Source organism: Triticum urartu, chromosome 2 (assembly GCF_003073215.2).
Source record: "Triticum urartu cultivar G1812 chromosome 2, Tu2.1, whole genome shotgun sequence".
Classification (NCBI taxonomy): Eukaryota; Viridiplantae; Streptophyta; class Magnoliopsida; order Poales; family Poaceae; genus Triticum; species Triticum urartu.
Genome location: NC_053023.1, coordinates 66,934,581 through 66,960,808, shown reverse-complemented (window position 1 = coordinate 66,960,808; position 26,228 = coordinate 66,934,581). Strand labels below are relative to the sequence as shown.

At 43.4% G+C, this 26,228-nt stretch overlaps 1 protein-coding gene, 1 long non-coding RNA gene, 1 other non-coding gene and 2 pseudogenes across 3 annotated transcripts; 1 reads left to right on the top strand and 4 right to left on the bottom strand.

Moving 5' to 3' along the window:
* Positions 1 to 1,383: 1,383 nt before the first annotated feature.
* On the bottom strand, positions 1,384 to 5,339 carry LOC125535806. The gene is made up of 3 exons (XR_007294804.1): positions 5,164 to 5,339; positions 3,482 to 3,585; positions 1,384 to 1,836 (listed from the first exon to the last, which is right to left on the bottom strand). It is a non-coding gene; the product is annotated as an uncharacterized LOC125535806 (long non-coding RNA).
* A 7,952-nt stretch (positions 5,340 to 13,291) lies between these two features.
* On the bottom strand, positions 13,292 to 16,513 carry LOC125535804 (annotated as a pseudogene).
* On the bottom strand, positions 16,511 to 18,847 carry LOC125535805 (NADH dehydrogenase [ubiquinone] iron-sulfur protein 3). Its single transcript, XM_048698875.1, has one exon. The coding sequence runs from the start codon at positions 18,543 to 18,545 to the stop codon at positions 17,973 to 17,975; it is 573 nt and encodes a 190-aa protein (XP_048554832.1). The 5' UTR covers positions 18,546 to 18,847; the 3' UTR covers positions 16,511 to 17,972.
* TRNAY-GUA lies at positions 17,147 to 17,229 on the bottom strand. Its single transcript has one exon. It is a non-coding gene; the product is annotated as a tRNA-Tyr (tRNA).
* A 2,357-nt stretch (positions 18,848 to 21,204) lies between the features above and the next one.
* Positions 21,205 to 22,585, top strand: LOC125541061 (annotated as a pseudogene).
* The last annotated feature ends 3,643 nt before the right edge of the window (positions 22,586 to 26,228 follow it).

Sequence of the window (26,228 nt, the reverse complement as noted above, 5' to 3'; positions counted from 1 at the left end):
ACCCTGATTCCTTCATATCAGTATCACCGATGACAACATTAGCGGACTTGCCGCTCTTCTCATGTTCGCGCTCCTCAAAGCGGTTAGGACACTTCGGAGCCCAGTGATTAGGATCACCGCAGACATGGCAAAGTCCCTTCCCCTTCTTATGAGAATTCTTCTTGAAGTTGGTAGAATGTGATGGCTTGTTCTTTGTATCAAACTTGCCTTTGCCCTGAGTTTTGTTCTTATTGTTTTTGAACTTGTTGGGCTGGGAGGTTCTTCTTCTGTACCATGTGGGCACTAGAACCTCCCTCAGCAACTCGAGCACGTGTGTCCTTTGCTCTCGCCTTCTCTTCAACATCAAGAGTACCAATGAGATCCGCAACGGAAAACTCTTGTCTCTTGTGTTTCAGGGAAGTAGCAAAATTGTTCCACGAAGGTGGAAGCTTGGCAATGATGCCTCCGGCAACAAATTTGTCCGGCAACACACACTTGAAGTACTCAAGTTCTTTTGCGAGCGACTGTATCTCATGAGCCTGCTGTACAACAGGGCGCTCATCAGTCATCTTGTAGTCATAGAATTGCTCCATGACATACAACTCGCTGCCGGCATCCGAGGCACCAAACTTGGCCTCGAGCGCAGCCCACATGTCCTTGCCGTTGTCAAATGACATATACGAATCCACAATGAAGTCATCAAGAACACTCAGAAGAGTGCCTTTAAAGAGGGTATCAATCTTCTCAAAAGCTTCCAGCTGTGCTGGATTAAGATCGCCCTCAGGCTTGCCCTTGGTGGCATCATAGCAGCCCATGGTCTGAAACCAGTAGACTGCTCTCGTGCGCCACCTCTTATATTGCGCCCCCTTAAAGGCAGGCGGCTTCAGATGCGCAGCAAAACCACTCGGAGTAAATTGCCTATAATCAGGTTTTTGGATTGTTGTAAATATGAGCAAATTACTAAATATAGACAACGTGCATAGCTCTGTCCTCGGCTCGGCTCGGCCGCGCCGCGCCGCGCCGCGCCGCGGCGAGCGAGGAGGAGGAGTGCGGGTGTAGGTCTCCTCTTCTTATGCTCATACAAGTGGTAGAAGAGCTCACCTTATAAAGAGGTGCAACTCTCTCTCAACTTCCGGGGTGAGACTAAACTTTAGCCTCACTCACTCCACTCACATGTGTGCATGAATGGGCCAATAGAATTTCAGAATTTTAGTTGGGCTTTGAGCCAAAGGCCTACTAGCAAAATTCCAACAAGGATTCTCACAAATTAATATGGCGGTATGCATGGATCAATTCTTCTCGTGCATGTATATGTTAAATAACTGTCTCTTGGGGTAGACAATGATAGACAAGGCAACAATCAACAATGGGAAACACTTTAGTTCAGACGTCTGAATCCATGTGTTTCGTCAGACCAGCCCCTTGTCATTCGTTTGGAGGGATTCATCCAACGATGTAGAAGTGAGCTATATATAAAGTAAGGACTGTCTATTTGACATTTGACTGTTTTTCAATTCGAAAACAGTCAAATTTCCTGACCAATCAACACATTACACGTGAGTGAGCAGGAAAATCAGCAGATAGCTAAAAAAAACCTCCTGATCGTCTAAACGGGTCGGGTAAACATCTGACCCGATTTGTCCGATCCCAGGCACAACAAAACACGCCAATTGCCATCAACCACTACAAAGATCTCACCTACCAGCCTAGAACAAATCTGGGAGGCGCCCATGGGAAAGGGAGAGGCGGCCATGGGAGATCGGGGAATCAACAGGTCAGCAACAATCGTACACAAACTCCTCACCATCATCTCTCTTCACCTCTTTCATTAACAAAATCTGAAGGAATTTTATTCATCTTCAAAATAGAGAGATCAAGATCAGCTATAATTCTAGGAAAGATACATGGGGATTAACATAAAAAATACAGGAAAAATTCAGAAAACATTCAGAAGCTTATAGTGCAAGTGATAGTCATTTTCCAGTGTAAATCCTATAAAATTCTAGTGTAATTCCCAGAAAATTACAGTGCAAATCCCCATGTAATTAAATTGTAGTGTAAATTCTCCATAATTTCCCATGTAAATCCCCCATAAATACCAGTGTAAACATGGGACAAATGATGTAATTACACTGTACATACCTAGTAATTTACACTGTAAATCATAAAAAAAATACAGTGTAAATCCCAAAAACTTGTGAAATCTGGTGTACATTCCAGTGTAAACATGAGACAAATTGTGCAATTACATTGTAAGTACACAGTAAATTCCAGTTTAACTACACTGTACATACCTAGTAATTTACATACAAAAAATTGTAAAATCTGGAATTTCAGTGTGGGATAAATCTGATATAAATTCCAGTGTAAACATGAGACAAATGATGCAATTACCTAGTAACCTGGTTTGTAATACAAAATGGACTATCTATCCATGGTTACTTGCCACTGGCAGCAGCCAAACTTTACACACAATTTCCTAGCTTTACATTGTAAGTACATGGTAAATTCCAGTTTAATTACACTGTACATACCTAGAATCTACAAATTAAATTCCAGTGTAAGTTACACCGGAATGATGTAGGTTACACTGTAAGTACCTTGTAAAAATTCCAGTGTAATTTACACTGTAGGTACTACTTACAGTGTAAATTAAATTGTAGGTATCTACAAATTAAATTACAGTGTAAATGCCAGGGAAAAATTACACTGTAGCTACCTAGAAATTTCCACTATAAATCTCTAGAAATTCTAGTGCAAAAATCTAGGGGTTTTACACTAAGAAACCAGTAAAATCCACAGTGAAAATAAACTAGAAGAAAACTCAGGTAATTACACTTTTACCTAGTAATTTGCAGTGTAAAAGCCTTAGAAAACATTCAGGCATAGAAAGAACATAGAAAGCAGAGAGCATAAGCACAAACACAATCTACAGAATACATTCAAGCATGCAGACATTACAAAATACTAGCATTAACATTCAAGCATACAGAATACATTCAAGCATCTATTACTAAAATGCTTTGCTACTCATGATTATGTTAACACTAACATTCTACTTTCCAATTGTGACAGGACAGGAGCATGATGAGGGTAGTGACTGAAGAGGATCTACTGAGTTATCACAGGAATAACTCATACTAAATGTGAGATATAGTTGCTAAAACATTGGGAAGATGTTTAAAAATACATAAAAAGGGTAAAAGGCTAACAAAATTATGATGCAAGAAACGTTTCATTTCACTGCGCTCCTTCATTCCGACAATATATACAAGGTAAAGTGACAAAAACAAAAAATACCACGGACATTCATGAGATGTCTAAAATTAAACTTGTGATGAATCTTGCAGGTACATTCAGGAGATGGATCTACGAACATTCAAGTGAGCAAACCAGATGACAGTTTCATCACAACAAGATGACAATGTAAGCAAAACAAGAGCTGAATAACTATTACAAGAAAATGCCAAAGAAAAACACACTAACAATCATTGAAACTTACATTTGCAGACATTGGAGGCAAACTTGCATAATGAAGTGGCAGCAAGCGAAGATGGGGGAGGAGAATGTAATCCCTGGGACACAAACCTGTTCTATAACATGAATCTGCAACATGTACACACCACAAAATTCAGAAATACAATGATGAACCTAAGAGAAACTCATAACATTTCAGAAGAAAATAACTAAAAGAAATCCCTAAAAGTTGCAGGTGCCTGAAGATGTTGATTGCAGTAGAGCAGCAGCTAACACGAACTCAAGCACGGGTCAAAGGAATGGAGAAGGAGAAAGAAAAGAACCAGAAGACTCACTTGAACAAGGAGACGATGAATTCCTCAATGAAGAAGGCATTAAAGTGAGCTAAATGAAAACTGCCCTACAGTACTGAACCAAGCAAGGAACATTGAATACTAGCTAAATAATATATAGGAACCAATGGTATTACTGAGCAAACTGGACTTAATTACATTGGAAAATAGACAAAATTAATGTGCAAACAGTGTGCAAGACGGGCTAAAATACACTGACAAAACCACTCAAAATCCAATAACAACCCACACTGGAATTATTGGGTAAACTACACTCTAATGTTGGGGTAAATTACACTGAAACTACATTCAAATTACACTATAAATCCACTGGAATTAATGGATGAATTACAATTAGAAGTCTGTAATGCTGGGATGAACTACACTGCAATCACAATCAAATAACATAGAAAATTCACTCAATACCACACTGAAAAAGGTTAATTAAATTATAAATCTGGTAGAAATTACACCATAAATTTGGGACAAATTACACTCCAATACTGAGATAAAATTACACTGTAAGTCTACACTGGAATTACAACCAAATAACACTGTAATATCCACTCAATATACACTGTAAATCCGGGACAAATTACAATGTAAATCTGGGACAAATTACACTGAAAGACTGGCACAAATTACAGTTCAAAAATCAGGTTAATTACACTGCAAAATCTGAAAGAAATTACACTGATACAGTACTGAGATTACACTGCAAGTCTGGGACAAAATTACATTGTAAGTCTGAGATGAATTACAGTGTAAAATAACACTGCAAATCCAATCACAACAACTGAGTAAATGACCATCAAAGGCTGAGATAAAATTACACTGAAATTAAACTCAAACCATCCCTGCAAGAAGTAAACAAACATGGTACAAGGGGAACTAAACACCTACATCCCGCAAGAACAAATCAGGAGGCGAAATGTACTTAGTACATGAACAGGAATACACACAGGAGCATCAGAACATGAGCAGGAAAGAGCTAGGCATCTATACAAACCTCACCTACAGGAACATGAGCAGAACATCTATAGAAATCCCGCACACTACATCTACAGAAAATCCAGCACCTGTAGCTACATCTACAGAAATCTGCCACGGAATCCCGCATGCTACATCTACACCTACAGAATCCCGCATGTTATATCTACGTAGAAAAGGAAAACAACCGTTACATCTACAAACTACAACAGGAGCACGCACGCGTGTATCGCAAGGCCCAGCAAATCACACATACCAGCGGCTGCATCAGATGGCGAGAGGGCGACATGAACTGACCTAGATCTGGAACAACACAAGCAGAACAACAAACACGCGAGAGAGAGAGAGAGAGAGAGAGAGAGAGAGAGAGAGAGGAACAACTAACCATGACACAGGGGGCGAAGAGAAAGGGAAGAGAGATCAAGCTCAGGCGGTGGGAGATCTCGAAATCGCCATGGACGGGGAGAATCGCATCCTCTGCTCCCCGCTCGAGCTCCCCCTCAGCCTTATCGAAACAGAGAAAACGAAATGAAAAGAGTCGGCCCGGGCGGCGGTAACGGACAGAGAGAAAACCGCACCAGACAAAAAACCGGACCCGGGAACAAGCTCGAACAATCGCAGAAACCAGCGTGAATCTCCGTGCAAAAACGGATGGACAACAATTTGAACGTCAACGAATTGCAAAACACTCAGCTGTAAAATAGCAAAACCGCCGTATATAAACCTTCGGTTCATCTCTCTAATTCCCTGTTCACAACCCTAACCAGTGCCCACGCCATCGCTGCCGATCGGAGCCACGGGGAGCAGCGCGTCGGCGGCTCGTCGCCCATGCCCCCCACCGTCAATCCGACTAGAGCCAAGGCAAGAAGCACATCGTCGCCCTTGACACTGGCCCAACGAGGCATATCATGAGCAACACTTTCACAATTCTGGATCGTCTCCCACTCCCGCGATCCCTGACTACAATGGGAAGTGCTTCGTTCTCCTTGGTCCTTGCATCCACCGTCCTGTACGAGGGCTACTACGATCAACACACTATCACTGCCTCGTTGATGTACCCTCTATTTCTACTCATGCCAGATCTCAATATCCAATCTGGTGCCATGCTTGTCCCCATCACCCTCCCAGTACTACCGGCAGCTCTACATGCATACCCAGTCACCCATATCTACTTCTCAACTGCTGCATCCCCTTCTCACTCTTGATCACCCCTCCAGTTCCACCTTTCCCTTCTCAATCCCACATCGAATCTCTCCACGTCTGCTGCTCCGTCCATAGCATTTGATCGATGTCGCCTAGATACAAACCGTCATAAGTGTTGAAGCAATATTGATACAATCAGGAAGCAACTCATACGAATCTAAACTACACATGTGGCCTAGTGTTGAAGCACGGAACAATGCAAAAAGAAGCATGCTTATTTTATTTTTTTGTCATTTTATTTTTTCTGCCTAAGTATGGAATGACAAGCTATGAAGCTTTATGAAAGTATGTACGAAGTAAATAAATAGATATTAAACCCAAAAAAGAAGTGCAAGCATGCCACATGGAAGCATATATGAAAAATCAAGGAAGCACACCACATCACAGTGGTTGGAGAAAAAAAGCTACGAAGCATGGTTTGTGCAGCTGAATAATGCTTCTGCTACCTACATAAACTAAGCATCTAGTATTAGTGAATTATGCATCTATCTTTAGAGTATTTTGCTTCAAGCACAAAATAACATGTCACCCATACCAGCTACTCCCTCTGTCCGCGAATAAGTGTACTTTTAGGTTTTGTCCTAAGTCAAAGTTTTAAAACTTTAATCAACTTTGTAGGGAAAAGTAACCGCATTTATAACACTCAATTAGTATCACTAGATTTGTTTTGAAATGTACTTTCATAATATACCAATTTGATGTAATATATGTTACTAATCTTTTGTATATAGATGGTCAAAATTTAAAAATTTTGACTTAAGACAAAAATTAGAAGTACACTTATTTACGGACGGAGGGAGTACGTTGCTTCAACGAATCTGAGAGATTTACGGGAGCGGTTAACCATAATAGATGAAGCCATTTATGGGAATAATTAATAACCGCAAAAAGAAGCGTAATGGACCACCTAATCTAATGACCCGAGCACTGTCTCATCCAGAGGTAGGGAACTGGTATGATGGGAGCACAGGTGTCACACGTTTGATGCCCAGTGCCAACCTTGCATTGCATGTGGAGTGGACCGTGGCCCATGGCAGCTGCAAGTTGGGCCTTGACACAACCAACGTGGACCATCAAGGATGGCTTGTTTCATCAGCCGTGGGAGGGCAGTGGTGTGGAAGGGTAGGTGTAGTTTAGTACCACCTCGACTGTGGACAAAAAATCGAACCCGTTTATAAGGGGAGTCCTCGTGGTCCACTTAGTTGAGGTGCTACGTAGGAGAGAAATATGCTAAATACACATACATGCATATAGAGTGTGCGGTTGCGTGACTATTCGCGGAACATATGCGACTTGAGACGCTTGGCGCGCCTTCCTTGTATTTCGAAGTCTATTCCAATAAGCTTTCCACCAAAAAACCGGAATGCAGGCTTCATCCTAATCCTTATTAGGAATGAGATAGTGGGAGAGAGACAAACCTTCCAACAGCTCTGACATGTTCATAGGAATAGGCCTTCTATTCAATGCAGTTCCACCGAGCCAAGGGTCTTATAACAATCGCACCGAATTACCATCTAAAATCTGCCACTGGAAGTTCTCTTTAATAGAATGACTGGCTTTACATATCTCCTTATTAATAGGAAATGAATGGGCAGCAACATAGAACCCATCCCAAGAACCCTCAAACCTCCCTGGAGAACACGGCTCCACAACGTATTTGGTAGCGGATCCACTTTTCCTTATCTGTTAACGTATACCTTTCCTCTGCCTATGAGCTAGCTAAAGATCCATCGTTATCCTTTCCGGCAATGGAGGCGGAATCAATGGTCATGTCAGGTTTCAGATTGAAAGAGAGATGTCAAGCAAGCGCCGAATCTGAGTACTCAACTTGCCCGACCCGCCTCTTCCACTAGACCTCGTCTTTCAAAGAGCAGCAGCCCTGCAAGCCTAATAGAACCTTGTTTCCCTATTACTTACTTTTGCTTTGAGCGTCGCACTCCAGCGGCTTTCTTTCCTATGGCTTGGATGGGGGTCCTCAACAAGATCTATATCGGTGTCATTATTTACTTATTTAGACGATAGATGATGATAGAGAGCAGACTGGCTCTGAGGAAGAATATCTTAAGTAGTTGAATCCGCTCCGCTAGGTTAAATTGTATGATCTGAATGTAGGAGGACTGCTGCTGGTGACACAATTTCTTTTGGGTCTGAAGAATGAACTCAGAGCTGCAGTGGAAGTGCAGGTGCCTAACTCAATTAGTGAAGCTGCATCTTTTGCTCAATCAAGTGCGGGAAGGAGTTTTGGAGAGAGGCAGGCACTACATGAACAAGAAGGACAGTAACTAGAATTATAAGTCGGCTGCCCCGCAACAGCAAGGCTATGTCTCAGTCAAAGTTCGACAAGGGGCAAAACAGTTGCTGTCCTAATAGAAGTTCATGTCGATCCAGCCAAGCCAGTGCCATCATTAGAAAGTCCGGCCATTTTAGTTTCAGCCAGTTCAAGTTAGGGCAAGGAGGAAAGGAAGAGAGTAATGCAAGGATGTAAAGAATGAGGCGCTAGAACAGACTGGCCCGCAGGCTTCCAACCTGACACCGCTTTGCTACTTTTCGAAAGAGGAAGAGAAGTTGCTTGTATGAGACTGCGCCTCCCGGCTGGAAACTCCAATGGCATTTTCGGTAAATGAAAGCAAAGCGAAGCTTTACGACCAAGGAGAGATAAGCATATTTTATGAATGATAGAAGGAGTGCTACCCGAGCACAGGCTCGCTTGGAAGGATAGAGCGCCGCAAGACAAGATGGCATATTGAAGGGAAGGCTATGAAAAGAATTCTGGTCTCTCGAACGCCTGGCATACTAATACGAGCCGCATACTTGAATACTAGTGACATATTGGAGGAAAGGAGATTATTGGAATACTAGAGGGAGTTACGCCCATAAGAACTGCTGGCTGTAAACGCGACTTGCTCTGCTCCTCCTAAAACCCTTTTCGATAGTAAGATAGATATAGATCTAAAGGGCCTAGAAGGGCAAGCATGGACCGAATAATACACATACTCTGTCTAGATAGACGATTTCTTCTTTCATTTCCACTCAAATAAAAGCACTTTCTTTCAAGCTTATTTGCTTGAAAAAGGGCAAAGCAATTCCAACATAAACTGACACTTTAGGATCCTCTAAGCCTTTCTATAGACCCGTAAGGTACTAAAAACGAAAAACTAGCACTACTAACACAGGCTGAAGAGGATGACCTCGAAAAAGAATACAATTAAAGATGTGGCCTTCCCTCCAAGCACATATATGGATATGGAGCACTCTTTTCCAGCCTAAAAAAGAATAGCTAGAGATGGCTTTCTTTCCGTATCAATAGGTAGCCTTCCTTGCCTATGGCTACTTTCAAATGAAAAGGGCAAAAAAGAACTTGATGTAATAGGCTCACTTCATTAATGCTTTCAAACTCGATTGTAAACTATTCCCACCTAAAAGATAAGCTTACTACTTCAAATAGGTAGATGGAAAGAAAGCCATATTTTCCATCTTATTTATATATTCCATTCCAGCCATTGACAGCAACTCACTCTTTTCGAACTGCACTTTGAAAGCCAAACCCAAGAAAGACCATATCAACTACTCTCCAAATAGCAGGATAAATCACGGAATTCAAATGGAAGACAGAAAGAGAAGGCAATTCAAACCTAATGGCCAAACGAATCCAAGACAGAAATACTTATAGCCAGAAAATAATAACAAGAGAACGAAAACAACTCCATATTCTACTGGCCTGCCTCTCTGATCTACTATCCAACTGCCATGGAAGCACCACTGTTCACCCTAGGCTCACATTCTGGCACTTCGTTCGCTGTGTACTCAAAGGACTTGCTTGTCTTTTGACTCGGGCAAAAACCGCAGGAGTGAATTGACTCGTAATTATACAAACAAATGACCCAGCTGGCCTTCTCCTATCCGGGGAATCATCGGGACATGCTTCACTTAAAGTGATTATACCACATAGTTTAGGGAAGCGAAACCATAGTTCGGGTTAGTTCACGCTAGATTATCGAAGCTTGTAACACCTGTTAGAACACATTAGGAAAGCGCAAAAGATTTCTATTTGGAGTTCGCTCATTTAGTTGCTCGATCGCTGCCATCCGCATTGGGCTAATTCAAATCCTATGCTCCATGCTCTTGCGGGTTTGCTCCATTTGAACTTGTCCACACTGGCATAACCAGTATCTCCCCGGAACTAAGAGGCATGGATACCCATCTTTATCGATTCAAAGAAATGAATAAGTATCAGCGAGGCGGGGAATACGGGCCCGGTAGAGATAGGGATGATCGGCAAGCGCTACGAGCGGGGCCGATGTTTCGTGTTGTGGGTGGCCATCGGATTGTTCAGCGTGCCCATGCGGATCCCTACCAATGTCCTAGACTACAAGTTCGACAAACTTCCGGCTCGGGTCAGGATACAAAGTTACCCGGGATGGGCTTGCCCTCTGGATCACGTTGGGTCCTTGCTTGTTCCAACGTCATGCTAGGAATGTATCACGTGCCCATGCAAACCAAAGGAAAGCAGATACAACTATTACAGATCCTAGTCCTATTTCCCATCAGAACATAAGGGAGTGGGCTTCCTTTGTAACAGCTCTGTTCTGGTCGTGGCTCACCTCACTGGACCAACGCTTCTGGTCGGAAGCTGGTCGATCGCCTGGTCGGCAACCGGCACAACACCCTTGCCAGTGGGATTTCTGTTGGTTTTCGTACTATGCGCAATGAAAGTTTCCAAAAAAGGAGAGCTCTAAAAACAGCGTTCTACGGGGAGAATGTGATTTTTGTATACTTTGACCCCATACTGGCATGAAACTGATCGGAAAAAGGACCTCAAAAACACCCATTTATTAGGGGAATGTGAAAATTGATGGTTTTCGCCCATACTGGCATGAAACTTTCTCTTTTATTGAGCTCAAAAATAGGCAGAGGGAGATCAGAAAAAGTGTCAAATCCAATAGAACAGAGAACGATGGCCCAAACAGAACAGCTTACTTCCTCTATCCGAGTTGGCAATCAATATCAAGATCAGAGCGCGAGAGCAATGAAACAACAAGTCCACCGTCCCTTCACCAGCCAAAGAAAGGAGAAGACTAAGCAGCTCAATAGGGTCTCGAGTACGACTATAGTACCAAAGCTTGGTGCTTCTACCAGTCAAGCAATTACCACGGGTGGATATTCAATAGAAAGCCTACTTGAGTAGGTCAAACAGCGGGGATCTCTCAGTTCCAATGGCTGGATCTCAGAATCGCGTAGATGGGTAGAAGTAATGGGCAAACGCACCTAAGTTAGAGATTTCAACTACTACGGTAGTGATGGGGTGCCTGTTTACCTAAGTAGGCCTAGTTCTTTCTATAATGAGCATTCGCGTCCGGGGACTTTGATCCAACTTCAGCCGATGGGGAAACGGCAAGGGATGCACCGGTATCTGGACACGTGATGGACCCAGTAGTAAATATTCCTTTGTGGAAGGCTTTGGTTATACCTGGGTGGCAAAGCGAAGTTTCTGGTGGGTAGGTGTCTAAAACAACCCTCTGCAAGGAAGCACGCCCGTATCAATCCTTTAATCGGAGACTAGACTAGCGTTAGGAAGGACAAAGGAGACAGACAGAATTTACATCAGAAAAAAAGGACTTTTTGAAGTTTGAGTGAGGATAATTGTCTTAAATTTCGGAGAATCGGCTGAAAAACGCGGAATTGTCTTCGCCTTTGTAAGCGAAAATGTCCAGTAAAGCCTATCTCGCTTTTAGCCTTCATGGTGAATGGCCCACCCTTTCTTTGAACCTTGTCAATGATCGAACGAACTTACAGATATGAACTGAGTGCCATTTGATGAGTAAGATCGAACAAGGGAGAGGGATATGGAAAGGATGAAGTAATGAAAGAGGAAGTCATTGCTAGTAGTAACGACTTGTCACGATCCATTGGTTCATATAGAATCCATGTCCTAGGTCTATCAAAAAACATTCTTTTTGCTAAGCGTATATAATAAAATAGAGTGAAAGGGTCCACCCCGAAACCAAGGGGGTACTAATTAACAGCTGAGTCCTCTCCGAACCGCAGGAGATAGTTGCCCATCATATGGCTCACCAACTTCACTTGCCTCTAAGGGGGGCTCGCTCCGTGCAGGTTCGGATCACTTACTATACACGGCCCTACGAAGGGGTTAGGAGCGTTTTCAAGATGATTCTTTCTTTGTCGAGACGAAAAAGGAACCCATCTTTTCGATTGAAAAATGTGAGTCTGTTTTGCCCACTTTATCCATCCCCCTCTATCAAAATGATCAAAAAGGCATTTCAAATGCTTCTTATTCCCGTGTTTGATCTTATCCATCTCTGCCCCGCTTCCATGTGGGCAGAGACCCCTGTAAAGAATGAAGAGGAGCCAAGGATCTTACTCTCAAGAGTGCTTCGATAGGCTCCACTCTCTCCCCTGAATAAGCCAGGCTCCGTTAGCCTGGGCTGAGATGGAGATAACGAGTCGACGATTGAAGCCCCCAACGTTCTGCCAGACACTGGACAGGGGTAAGCTCTGTAAATGTGTAGAGCCAAGTGTAGTGTGTGTAGTAGTAGGCACTTCTAGGCCCCTTCCCGGCTACTGGATCACTCCAGTGCTTCGGGTACTACGGACCCTCTGCCATCCATTGCAGCAGAGCCGTTTCATGAGCGGGGGGGCTAAGCGCAGTTCTTTGAATCAAAGGTTTCATGAAATCGAAATCGATTCTTTTTTAGATATCTGGATAGATGGATGGATCTATCTTTCTATTCAGATATCTTTTGCAATCAGCCCCAAATCCTTGATTTGGCCAGGAAACAAAGCACTGCTTTGGGCCCAGGAAGCGAAGGGAATGAGCTCGGCTGCTTCTCCCCCACACTTCTTTATTTCTCCGTGCCCCTTCCGCATGCGCTTCGCGCGCCATTGGCGCTTTGCTCTCCTCTTATTTCTTCATTGGAGGGTTCGGATGGACTTCGCCGTTCTTTCCCAACGAAAATGGAAAGGGCTGTATCACATCGAGATGTCGATTCGTTTTCCGCCCCAAATGAGATGGGGAATTAGTCACCTCTGTCCCTTCATCTTTTTGAAAGGAATCGAGGCCCGGCCCGGCTCGCGTCGTTCCAACAACCGACGGGGAGCACCTCAGTATACGATCGCACGCAGTAACTGGGAGTCCTATTACACCTAAGGCCAACTTCCATTCACCAAACCCAGGTTCATCTCGTGTAGTGATTGTGGACTCGTACAAGGATATGGAGTCCGGTTGATGTAACAGACTCAACCCTGTCTTTCATAGCATGCATTTCCATCTGTGTTGCAACTGGTTCGGTAAGCTACGTGTCCGGTGCACGGAAAACTGCCTTCGGTCTTCCAACCTTACTCATGGAAACCTTCCGGCCGCCCAACGACCTATAACGCTAGTCACTACTCCCACTGGAGCTAGGAAGTTAGCCCCACAACCCAAAGCGGCGAAGACCAAATAGAATTTGCTACAAAAGCCGGCTAACGGGGGTATTCCTGCGTATGAGAACATTGTAATGGAGAAGGTCATAGCCGAAATAGGATTCGTTTTGGCTAGAGCGCCCAAATCCGCTATATATTTGACACGGGTTTGCCGTAATGCTGGAACTATGGCGAATGCATCTATCGTCATTGATGCATAAATAAATATACCAATTAGTAGTGATTGAATTCCTTCTATGGTTCCACATGAGAAACCAGTACGAATATAACCTACATGTCCAATCGAACTAATGAGCTAGAGGTCTTTTGACTTTCGTTTGGGCCATGGCGGCCAGTGCTCCTAAGATCATAGAAGCAATGCTGCAGAAAAAGAAGATTTGTTGTAATGTACCCCCATAGGAAGCAACAATAGAAACACGTGACATATTTGCAGAAATAGAGATTTTAGGCGCAATAGAAAGGAATGCTGTCACCGGGGTGGGTGAACCCTCATAGATATCAGGTGCCCACATATATAGAGTCAAAAGAGAGATTGAGTCCGAGGGAGAGGGGGGTTTTCTTGGGGCTCGAGAGATTGAATAGATAGGGCCCCACAAGTTGTTAATTCGCCGCTGGGGAATTCACACAAAAGGGAAGGACTTATTCTCAACGAAAAAAGTGCTCTCTGAACCGAACGTGAAAGTTGTTTTCCATCAGACGGCTGTTCACGTAACTCCACTCTCGGCTTGGATTATATATCCATTTGGTCCGCTCTCGGCCATTCCACACGCTGCCTAGCAGAGACGTGGTTATCTGAAGTGGATTCTCTCTTTTGTAGTAGATGCCGAACCTGCTGCTCAGTGGGCGGGCGCAGCAGCTACATGGACCCCTTTCTTTATGTTGTTGCCAGCGCTTTCCCGGGCCGAGCCGGAATTCTTTATTAGAACGTCGGCAGGCAAAGCCCGAAGGAAGGCTGCTATCCCCTCGGCCTTCTTCCTTTTCGATGAAAAACAAATCGACATCTCAATCTCCGAAAGCGTTTTCCTTACCCAGCTAATATCCCCCCCTTCGTCGAGCCTTTCCTTTAGTGGTAAGGGATATGCACCTTATCTGAACGTCGGCAGGCATTCCGGAATTCTCCTTTTTTGGCCCCGGGTGAACATAGGCTCAAACATGATTGGAGGGGTCCTAGCTACGCCATGCGTTCAATAAAAAAAAAGCAAGCCTCTGGGAAGCTGCAGGGATTACAAAAAGAGGGTGCTTTCCTGTGTTGCACTGAAAAAAGGACAAAGGAGAAGACGCTCTTCGACTTTCTTTCTTCCTCCCGCGCCCGCCTAAGCCCGGCCCGCGTTAGAGGGGAAGATTAGCAAAGCGGAAAAAGACAGAGGGAGGGGGAGCTGCATCTTATTCTCTTCGCGAGAACTTCAGGATCGGAGAAGCATTCGGAAGGGGCGAGGCCTTCATTTCGTTGGCAGAAGCAGAAACGATCCAATCCATTCGGGGCTTCGGGGAACCCAAAAACGAACTCTGTTTACTTTTTTCATAGATAGATGATATATATAGGAATAATATATACATCCCTTTACTTTAGATGTCTATGTATCTATTTTGGAATCATCTCCCGATTCTCTTTTTTTTCTAATTCGCACTGCTCTTTCTCTCTAAATTGCATCAAAGAAAATAGAGAGAGAGAGAGAGCAGATGGATCCTATCCCCTATAACGAACACTCATTCCTATCTATTGATAGAAAAGAAAGATCTTCGTCACGGACTTTTTCTTTGTTCTTTTTTTTTTTAGATTGGAGGAATTCCTCATATCCAAGGCAGCTCCCCACAAACACCCCACCCATATGACTATGCCCCCTTTTGAATCGACAGTAGATTGGGCTTCATAGCTACTTTCATTCTAAAGACGAATATTAGTCAATAGGCAGGCTTCTTTCAGTAGCAAACATATTCATTTTCACCGGGCTCCGCGCACCTTTGGTACTTCTGGAGGGCAAGCAGTTTTATAGTGACTTCTTTCTTAGGGTAGGGCGACGAATACTTCCAATTCCGGAAAGGTCATTGGGTCGCCTTTGGAAGCTAAAGCGAAAGTTGTAGAAAGCCGGGAGAAAAAGCGAAAGCTTGCTCGAAACGGCCTATACCCTAACCCTCGGAAGCGAAGACGCAAAGCGTCACTTTTTTCAAAAGGAAGGAGTTTTTTCTGACTGAATCCATCCATAAAGCCGCCAAGGAAACGAAGTTCGTTCCCTTTCATCAAGTGGGTAAGGTAGGCAAACCACTTAAGCTTTGCCTTAGACTGACGGAACAAAGCTAAGAAGTAGGCTGAATGGAAAAAGGAAAGGGACAAGGGCGGTCGTCGCTTGGCGCGAAGGCTGCTGGTTCGGTACGGTACTAAAGGTCCTCGGACTTCCAGGCGGTTTTTCTTTTGGGCTGCTGTGAACCCTTGGATCTCGCCAATACAGCCTCCTATGGTTTTCGTTACCGAGATATCTTTTCTTTTTTCCCAGGGATTTTTTGGGTAATCAGCTCCCATGCTGCAAACAGTCAAATCTGAACCTTGTCGCTCTTCTTTCCTCGTGGGCAGGAAGCACACCAGCAGCGTGCGTTGCGTGATTCCACTGTGTTTTTTGCACTTGACTGGGTGGACAGTTGACCGGAAGATAACTTCGATTCGCCCGGCCAGCAGGCGGGCGGCGTGCTTATCTTGTGTGACAACACTACAGAGCGAGTAGCTCTTCTAGTCGGGCAGCTGTGTGACAACACTCCTGAGAAAGCGGCGCTTTTGTGTAACATGCTATGGTCTCAACGCCCTTACGAGGTAGTGATGAGTTTCACGCGCTCTAAGCCCGGCCCGCGCGCAGTTAGGAGGATTGGCCGCTATCTGAGCGGTACCACCCACCCTACCCTACTACCTATAGGGGGCCGTCCGTCCTACAGCCGCCCGAAAAGGAACTGCAGTAATCTTGAATAGGAATCCTACAGCGATAAAAAGAATCCCCATAAAAATACCACTAGATCGAGCACCAGTGATTTCGTATCCGGTCAAAATCTTGGCTAATTGATCGAAGTGGGTAGCTCCAGTAGACCCATAGATCATGGAACAAATAGGGTGGGTAGGCCCAACCACCACACTACACGTATAGACGCGAACCCCCCTCCTTACCGTACGTGCGACTCTCACCGCATACGGCTCGCACAAAGACTCCAAAATCCATCCCGAGCTTTTTATTCCACCTCTCCCTCCTCTCCAATCCTCGATCAAACTAGCCTTCCCCAGCAAGAAAACGTATCCGCTTTAGCAACAAAGCGCTCATCCCTTGCTTGTTCTTGAGCGCGCAAGGCGCTCAAGACGGTGATTCTTGCTTAAAAAAGGGCTAAAGCACTCCAGCTTCGAAGCTGGAGTTTGCAACTTCAAAACTACAGGTTTTAGCCCTCCTGCTGGGTGGGCGCTTCCTTCGTCTATCGTATGTCTCGCTTGGCTTCGTCCCGAACCAAGGAGGCATGATGGCGGGCGCGTGCGTGTGCCGACTGCAGAGACTACAAGCCGACGCCGGAAGCGACTCGCTTCTATTCTCGATTGGATATAGATGGGGAATCTCTATAGATCGTCTTTTTTCGACAACCTCTCTAAAACGCATACGAGAAAATTGCACTTCACGGCACGGCAAAAAAAAAGAGCTTCGCTCGGTTGGCCCTCCTAGGCTTCCGCCTACTTTCTCTTCTCTTAAGTCTACAACAAGTGGGAGAGGCAGGATTCGAACCTACGTAGAAAACCTTCAACAGATTTACAGTCTGTCGCTTTTGACCGCTCGGCCACTCTCCCCTTCCCGGGGATACGCCCTCCTCAAACAAAGGGTTCCTGAATAAGAAGGATGGCGGCCTTCGTTCTTAAGTTAAGAAGAGCAGATGGAACTATTAGATTTGCTAGCGTTCCGGGAGAATAAATAAGGTCATTTAGTAAGTTCATAACAATTTATGTAAAGCAAGGGGCAAAGCTTCTACGACAGCTTCCCCCTCATTGCCATCGTCGGCCTTCCCCAGCTCCCCTCCTTCGTCGCTTCTGGCTAAGCATCTTTCGGCGGAGGAAAGGAGGCGACTAGTCGCTTCTGGCGAAGCAGCGAGTTCATGAGCAAGTGAATGAACGAGCAGCGAGTGAAGTGCAACAGTCGTAAGTAAGGCTCGCCATGTTCCTAAAAGGAGTGACCATCTTTTCTTCCCTTCTACTGACACTGAGCGAGCAGCAAGCATAGGCAATAGTTTCCGTAGGGGTGGGGCGCAAGCAAGCGTTTTCAGGCTCCGCTAGCTAGCGTACTCTTCTGCTATCAATGAAACCGAAAGAAAAAACCAGTGCCCTTTCGTATAGATCGAGACGCAGTACTTTTTCTTTACTTCTTCCATACTAGGAAGAATGGAAGGAAATCCTTCGATAACACTTCTTCCTTATTTGAAGAAATGATATCCGACGCCCGTGGAAACTCTTTCATTTCAAAAAAGTTCTTCTTCTTAAGAAGCAAATAGCATTTCCTATTGATTTGTCCCCTGGACTAGACCTATGTAGATTCGGAATTATCCGTCGCTACGCTGTTCCCAAGGACTAGCAAAATCGAAATAGCGAAATTCTTGGGTCATCTCAATGGGTTCAGAAACCACACGTTTCTCTGGATCATCATAGCGTACTTCCACATATCCACTCAGAGGAAAGTCTTTTCGTAATGGATGACCCTCGAAACCATAATCTGTTGATATACGGCGTAAATCCGGATGATTGATGGAAGAAACACCAGACATATCCCATACTTCTCGCTCCCACCGGCCGGCTGATGGAAATAGACTGACTACCGGAGATATTCGTGTTACTTCGTCTGCACTTGTTTGTACACGAATGCGTGAGTTATACCGAGTACTCAGTAAATTATGGACAACTTCAAATCTTCGTTTTCGAGAGGGATGATCCACTCCGCAAATATCGATCGAAACTTGAACCCTTGTATAGGTATGCCATTTTAGAAAGCACAACAATGGAAATGGGTAGTCAGTATTGGTATAAGATCTATTCCCATGTTCCGATCTTTTCATTTTATGTACCCATTTCTTGGGTAAAATCTCCCAACTATATTGGAAAATGGATTGGTTATCCATAAATGAAAATAAAGAAAGCTTTATTTTGGTTCCGCTTCTTGCTCTAAGCAGAAAGACTTGTCGGAAATCGCCGGTTGGGTTGGTCCGACCAAGAAAGGCATGGGAGTGGAGAGGCAGAAGTGAAAGACTGGCTACCAATAAAGATCCAAAACTGCACACTTTATATAGTTATGTATCCAGGATCGGCTGCATGCTCTAGTGTTGAATCGGGTATAGAACCCAGGATGCTTGGTTACAATTCCGAATCCGCTAAACCATCGCTCGGGGAAAAGTATTATACAGAGCATTAGTACTTATTCTGATCCTTTCCTTATATTTAGATTCTAGTAGTTTATTTCAGTCGTATTCGTATCCTTACTGCGGTTTAGTAAGGGTAACAAATAAAAGTATGCAGGTTCTATTTTATTGTTCCGAGACATATGATGATAGCATTGAGAATGATAAATCTTTGCAAAATGCACGTATTATTAAGGAGTTCTGGAACGATTACTACGCTAAGCTGTTGGATATTGACAAAACGAAAAAGACTTCTAATGTTGATATGTATCAGGATGATGTTAGAAAGTTGTTGATTAATGAAAAGAAGAATCAAAATGGTGTGTTTTCCGATACTGAATTAATAGATTTACAGAATCAAATTGCAAATTGCACAATGAAGTTCGATGAGGATAATCTATTTAAAGTAACTCCTAACATAGTAAAGTTCTTGATTAATAAAGATCAGCCTAACGCTAAGCAATATCTAAAGGGTTGCCTACCAAGTAGCTTACCTATGCTTAAGATGTTTGGTATCTATACGCTTGAGGCTATCATGATTCATGTACTAGGCTTGGTATTCAACACTCTTCAGGAATCATCCGCAGTTAAGGCAGCTAGATTTATAGATCAACTTAATTCAAGTGTACGAGAACAAGCAAGGTTTCTACAATACAAAGCACCAGGTAGTGGTAAGGTGGAAGCAGTACTCACTAGTAAGGTAGAATCAGTTAAGGATGTTGTTCAGCCCAAAGGTGCTAGCAAAAAAGAGAAAAAGAAAAAAATTCAGTGTCATTATGATATCGGGAAATACTTGCTCCAATTCATGATTGAAAGAAATGTTCTACATATATCAACAGATAGGGGAGTAACAAAAGAAGATCCAGTGCTGGTTCTTAAGAAAGGTCAAGGGTATATAGAGAATTCTTGTTATGTTATGTGCAATTTGAACATAAATCTGCTCCCTATCAAACTCAATCTTCCGATGCTTTGCAAACCCTTGGATTGGCAACCAGCAGAGAGGGGGTCTGATCATGATACATTATCGGATCTGATAGGAGGTTACTTATGCAAACCCATGGGGGATATCTAGAATCACTTTCGGCTATTAACTTCCCATGACTTAAACCACTTCTATATAAAGTTACATAAAAAAGAATACAAGCAGATATGTGATATTTTGAATGGGGTTCAGTCTCAAGCGTTTGAAATAAACAAAAGGCTCTTGAGATTTCTGGAAAAGAATCGTCAATGTTTAGTTGAGTGTGGGCTTCTTTTACCAAATGCTCTGGCTCGCGTGAATCCGACAGAAGCCTCAGACATATTGAGGGAGTGCTACTTCAATAACGTCAAAGGTATTAATAATGCTTGTAGCTATAACATACTGTTAAATAAATTATTAAAACAGGTGCAACAGGCTAGTTATGAAGATTTTTTAATAAGACTTGCGTCAGCATACGAAGGTTATCAATTCTATTTGCCAGCATTCATGGACTTCCGTGGTAGAATCTACCGTTCAGGTGTATTGCATTTTCATGAGCGTGATTTGTCAAAAAGTTTATTACTCTTTTCTGCCGATCATCCTCAACCTCCAGCACAAAACCACCTGTCGGAAAAAAAGAATCTCAGTCAACACTTAGCATGTGCTGCAGCCTTTAAGTATCCAAAGTTCTCGAACTTAGATGATGCCCTTAAATGGTATAACGAACACCAGACTGAAATGTTTACTTCGGACGAAAGTTTCATTCAATTTGCTGCGCAAGCTAGTGATCCATTTTTTTTCATAGCCAAGATCCTTTCTCAGGATGAAGGAGTGAGTAATTATCATCAGGTTCCAGTGACCCAAGATGCGAGTGCGAGTGCATATCAAATTATGAGTTATCTCTTGCTTAACTTAGAAATGGGTAGGAGAACGAATCTTCTTCCATCTTAAGACGGTAAAATCCAAGATGTGTACATGTGCTTGCGGGATGAGCTTAATAAATTCTTGGATACCAGATTGAATAATGTTAGTAGTAGTAATTAGAGGAAAAAACTCATAGATTCTATGTTAACCAGAAAGTTCATCAAAGGATTGTTTATGCCATCTCCACAGGGGTCCGTCCGGTTCTTCCTCAAATGGGTTGCCTCAATCTTTATCAAAGTTTTGGTATCTAGCTTATCCAGCTACAGTATAGTATACTCCTTCCTTGCTCGATAGAGCTCTTTGAATCCGCTTCAACTAAATGCGTAAAATAGAGTAATTTCTTCAAAAGCCAGTTTCTTTCGAGAAGGCAGGAGGCCCATAGCGAGTTACAATAGTGCCAGTTCTTATACGGAAGGCCGTAATTCCGGTAACCTCGACTGCTCTAAGAATGATCCGGGCTAGCCGGGCACATCACATCAAAGTTAGGTCATTTGTCAAAAACATGGCAAATAGCTCGGTTGGTTTGGTAAGGGAGCTATTCTCTCACTTAAACCACTCCCATATTAGGTATTCTATCTCGTCTTAAAGTTCCCCCGCATTACCCATAACTTACCACCTGTATCTCCGGAACTCAAATCGCAAAATGACAATGCTTTCGATAGTCTGTACTAAATTACTTTGTACGAATGCACATCTCGGCCGTCGGGTAGCTGATCACCATTTCAAAGTCTATATCCGTGGTTCAAGAAATGGAAATGCTATTCTCGATTCAGACAAGACACTGATTTGTTTACGAAACGCTCTTCATTTTATAGGATCTCCCAGTCGTCAAAAAGGCCGTTCCTTCTTTTTAAAGACCAATCATTTATTTATTTATGAGATAACGGAAGAAATGGCGAGCTATTTAAGAAGCTATTTAAGAAATGTGAATTCTCATTGTTTCGATGATTCTCAATGGAAGATCGGGGCGTTTTTGACCAAATCTTTTGCAAATAAAAAAATTCCGTTCAAGAAAGAAGAAGATCAATTTTGGGTTGAACCAACAACCTGATTGTGTGGTTATTCTGAATGCAGATAGAAAGTCTTCGGTCATACTGGAAGCTGATCGATCACAAATACCTATTCCATCCTTAGTTGATTCTACGATCCCATGGGAATCCTATAAAAGAATCACTTATCCCATCCCAGCGAATGATCCTATACAGTTCGTATATCTATTTCGTCATTCGATCATGAAAACAGTGATTCTTGAACAGAATGCGATTAATAGAGAAGCGCAATCTCTCAGAGTCACTTTGAGTACGGGGAAGTCCGCAGGAGGGATGAGATCCGCCTGCTACTCCACCTCTTCTTCTTCCCCAATAGACGAAGAAGAAAATAGGGCCAAGGCGCTATTGGAGATGCGCAAAAAATATCCATCGGGAGATGGCGCTGACGCTGACGCTAACGCTCGCAAGGCGGTTTTGCAGGCAATTTCTAAAAATACTTTTTTTTTCGTTGAGCTCATAACCCGGTTTGGGCCGATTGACTCTGAGAGCGATCGAGGGGTCGCGGGCTCACACCTTGCTTTTGCGCATAGGATCGAAGAGATCCTAGAATTTAATGGAAAAAGCAGCGGCTCTCTGAAAGACCTCATTGATCTTAAATTGGATTTGGAAGACGCCTCTAAAAGAGAGGAGATTCTACTTCCATATTTTTCCTCAAAAAAAGAGGCAAAGTCCTAGCGTGATACAAAAAGAAATAATGGGCAAGGGCGGGGAATGATAGGTTCATAGATGTGGAGTAATCAGTTCTTCATTTGAAGAGTTAGTTGGCTGGCCTACCGGCCCGCAGATGTAGAGAGGTTGCCCCCACCATCCTCTTGAACTGCGAAATCAAAGCGATTCCTGTTGATGGAATAAAGGCTAATTTCGTTTGATCCGATCCGCCTATGCCAGTTCGAGTCTGGCGAGTCGCTATCATCTGTTGCCCTAACTTTTTCTATTAGCTCATCTTGTCCGTAGTGATATTTTGGAGAAGGAGCAATTACCGGAGTGAGAAAGGTAGAAAGAAGCAATCACGAAAGCTAGTGCTAGTTGTGGCTTTTTGTACTAATCTTGTTTGTTCGGTAGCTCGCATCAGCAGCTTTAAAAGGAATAGAAAACGAGGCTTTTTCTACCACACCAGGGGCGGGCATTACGCTCAAGCAGGGGAAGTCAATTTGACTGCTGCTCGAGAACCTGTTTGAACAAGAAGAAGTAGCATGGCTCCAGCGGGGCAGAGCCAATTGGCTACGACATGGTGACCGAAATACAAATTTTTTCCACCACTTTTCAATTGCAAGAAAAAAGAGGAATCTGATCAAGTACTTGATGAGCGATACTAGAGATCGAATAGAAGGTAATGACTTACTCGATGCACATATTTAGGGCTATTTCTCTCATCTGTTTAATACGCAATTCTCTTCGATAAGAAGGGTTCTCTTGTGTTCCAGGGTTGATTAAGCGTCTGGTGGAACAGGGATACATTGTGTGAGGCCAAATTGCCTGACGAATTGATGAATATGGCTCAATATAGACTGGTCCAGGTATACCGGTCAGTCTTGAGCCACCAGGATAGCCTTCCACATATCCTGTTCCTCCCTTGAGTGGTAACTCTTTTCTAACCTTAGAATCCTGAACCAATTTGCTCCAAAGACTCTGTCATTGAAAGGAGTCCATAGGTTGATAAAATAGGTTTTCATGAAAACCACACGTAGATAGAAAAGGTAAGAGTTACACGTGCCAGAAGCGAGGAATACCGCTCGGAAGCCCGATTGAACCTGTCCTCATTCACTGCTATCTCCATATATTGGATGCCAAGCTTGAAAGGGTAATGGTCCGAGAGGATGGGGCCGTAGTCTTTTATTACGCACGCTACGTAGACGATATGGTCTTCGGCTTACCGAGAGGGGATAAGTCCACGCGAGTCACCCAGGGTCTCAAAAAGGTCTTAGCTAGAGTCCTTAGGGAGCTCCTACAGGGCTTCACTTCTACTGAAATTTCCAGAAAACAACCAGGGAGGCTACAAATTATCGGCTTGCCCCTGTCTCTGAAAAGTGAAGGTCAGCTCCACGTGGGTATTCCATCCAAACGATGGGAGAAGAGGATGACACTTGTTCGTATTGAAAACCGGAGACGAAGGGAAAGAGGTTTGATTGGAACATGTTCTACAAGAACTCCTGTGTAGAACACGCCCGTATCTATTCTATGGGCTGGCTTTAGGCCAACCCTACTGCTGAAGTAGAAAGCATCATATTCCGGTTTTTCCAACACTTGATCAGGAACCGGGCGCAGAAATTCCTTGAAGAGAAGGGGATGCCTACAACCAATGCCTAAATAAAGGCATATGTCAAAAAGTGCAACTACTAATAGATTCAGTAAAGGAAGGCCCGGAACGGGCTGAGCTACTGCCCGAAATAGAAGAGGACGACTAGAGTAGAGGAGCCTAATTCCAATCCAAACAATTGACGAGGGAGTCTAATTATTTTTCCGTTCTTGATTGTTTCAATTGCACTTTCTTCATTGGAGGGTTGCTTGGAAAGTGCGATAGTTACGGCGCTTGGAGTATACGGATTGAATTCTTCCTTCTTCTATAGGTCTTTCTGGGCGGCGAGGCGGAAAAAAGGTGTAGAGAGGGAGAAGGTACATAAAAAAACGATTTCTAAGGTAGAAAAGAGGCATCCACCAGTCATTGAGAACAGCTAATCCTGGAATTAGCAGGCCGGTATGCGAAGAGAATTTGGTATTGAATCCGCGAGGCCAGGTGAAGAAAAGTCCAATATGGGTGGATTACCTTTTTCTGAAGGATAAGTCTCTGGGACTGACTGAACTGAATGTATAGCGTCAAGATAAGAAGCACGGTAGTCGAAGATGTACCTTGTGGGGTGGGGTACGAGTAGACCAGACCAATGATGAAAAGCATAGATACGAGCATGGCCTCCCTGTCTCAAAAGCAGGCCGCCAAGGGTGCTCGCATGAAGCATTTCTCACTCATAAATAAGTAGTTATCACAAATTTAGAAACATGCTCTGATTTCTCTTATCGAATTTCATTCAGATTTTCCAGTATTCGGAGTTGCTTGGGAAAAGGTCTAGTCAGGGTCGGTTCTATTCGGAGTTTCGGGTTGATCGGAAAAAAACACCCTAATTAAGACTTTTGTATAGTTTGTGTCAACCTGAGTTTGGTTAAGTGCCCGCCCGCCTAGATAGATACATAAGTGTCAGTTTGAATGAAGTCAAGTGTAAACCGTGTCAACAACGAGAAATTGAAGTGTAAATCTGGATGGTTTGAAGTGGAAACCTTAACATGCAAAAGTGTCTACCTCATTAGAAAAGCAAGTATCTACCGGCGATATATTCATTCGAGTATCAACCGGCGTCAACCAGTTGTCAAACTCCAAATATTTCGTTCGTAGGGGCATGAAGAAGTTGCTAAACCGGTTGTAAAGTGGCTCTGATAAAAACCATCATTGCTTTATTTTTTACTTTTCATCTAGTAACGTGCATGAATGGATATGGTGGGTAAGATTTGAAAACGTTTGACATCAACCGGGCTCTACTTTGCTTTTACTTTACTTCACTTGCCAGGTCATTGTTGTCGATATTGAGGTGAGGACTCTCTCTTTATTCTCGTTTTATTTCTCACTAAATGATCTAACAAACGCACGATTTGATTACTAAATATTGAGTCATTGAACGAATATTCAAGTAAATTCACCTTTTTCTATGAAAGCAAGGATTGGGCTGGGTTGCTTATTCGTCATCACGGAGCAACCCGGTACCTTTTCTTAGGCGAGCGACTGAGACGAGAGCTTTCAATTATGCCGTTTTGGTCAAATCCCAGGGCTCTTTCTGATTTGATTAAATACTTCTATGTTGTATGATAATAGAAAGTCAAGATCTCACTCGCTTTTTCTGCTTTGTATTCTCGGCTGTTGCCTTTTTCCACATCGATTGCTATAGGAGTTCCATCCTCAACCTATGTATGCTCAAAGAACTGGATCACGGAACTCTCAGCCCTTCGCCCCAAGGCTACGAAAACGTTTCTACTCCCTTTCCCTTCCCAACGTCATATCTTTCTTCGACAAGAAGGAAAGATCACTCTCTATTCTAAATGATAGAACCACTGGCACGGTACCTTTCACATTGGTAAGTCAAATCCTGGTGAAGACATCACGAGCAATGACACGACGACATCATCTCCACTTCGTAGCCCATCGGTCTTCATTCATTGAAGCCAGGGCATTGACTGACTTTCAGCGATCGCTATAAGAAAGACATAAAAAAAGTTCTCCTAAACCTGTTCCTTTCCGTTACTACTACTTGGAATTGGAAGTCTAGGAGCAGGACTAACCTTTTTCTTTCATTTAAATAAAGTCGAGATGTAGCTTTCTCTATCTAAAGAAATTATTCCACCTCCATCCATTGGAGAACAAAGCGTTATCTGATTAGATCCTTGCTTCAAACTCAACCGAATCAAGTCTCAAAAATAGATGTGGAAGAG

Coding starts and splice junctions, on each gene's coding strand:
- LOC125535805 (XM_048698875.1), bottom strand. CDS start 18,545: ATGGATAACCAATCCATTTTCCAATATAGTTGGGAGATTTTACCCAAG.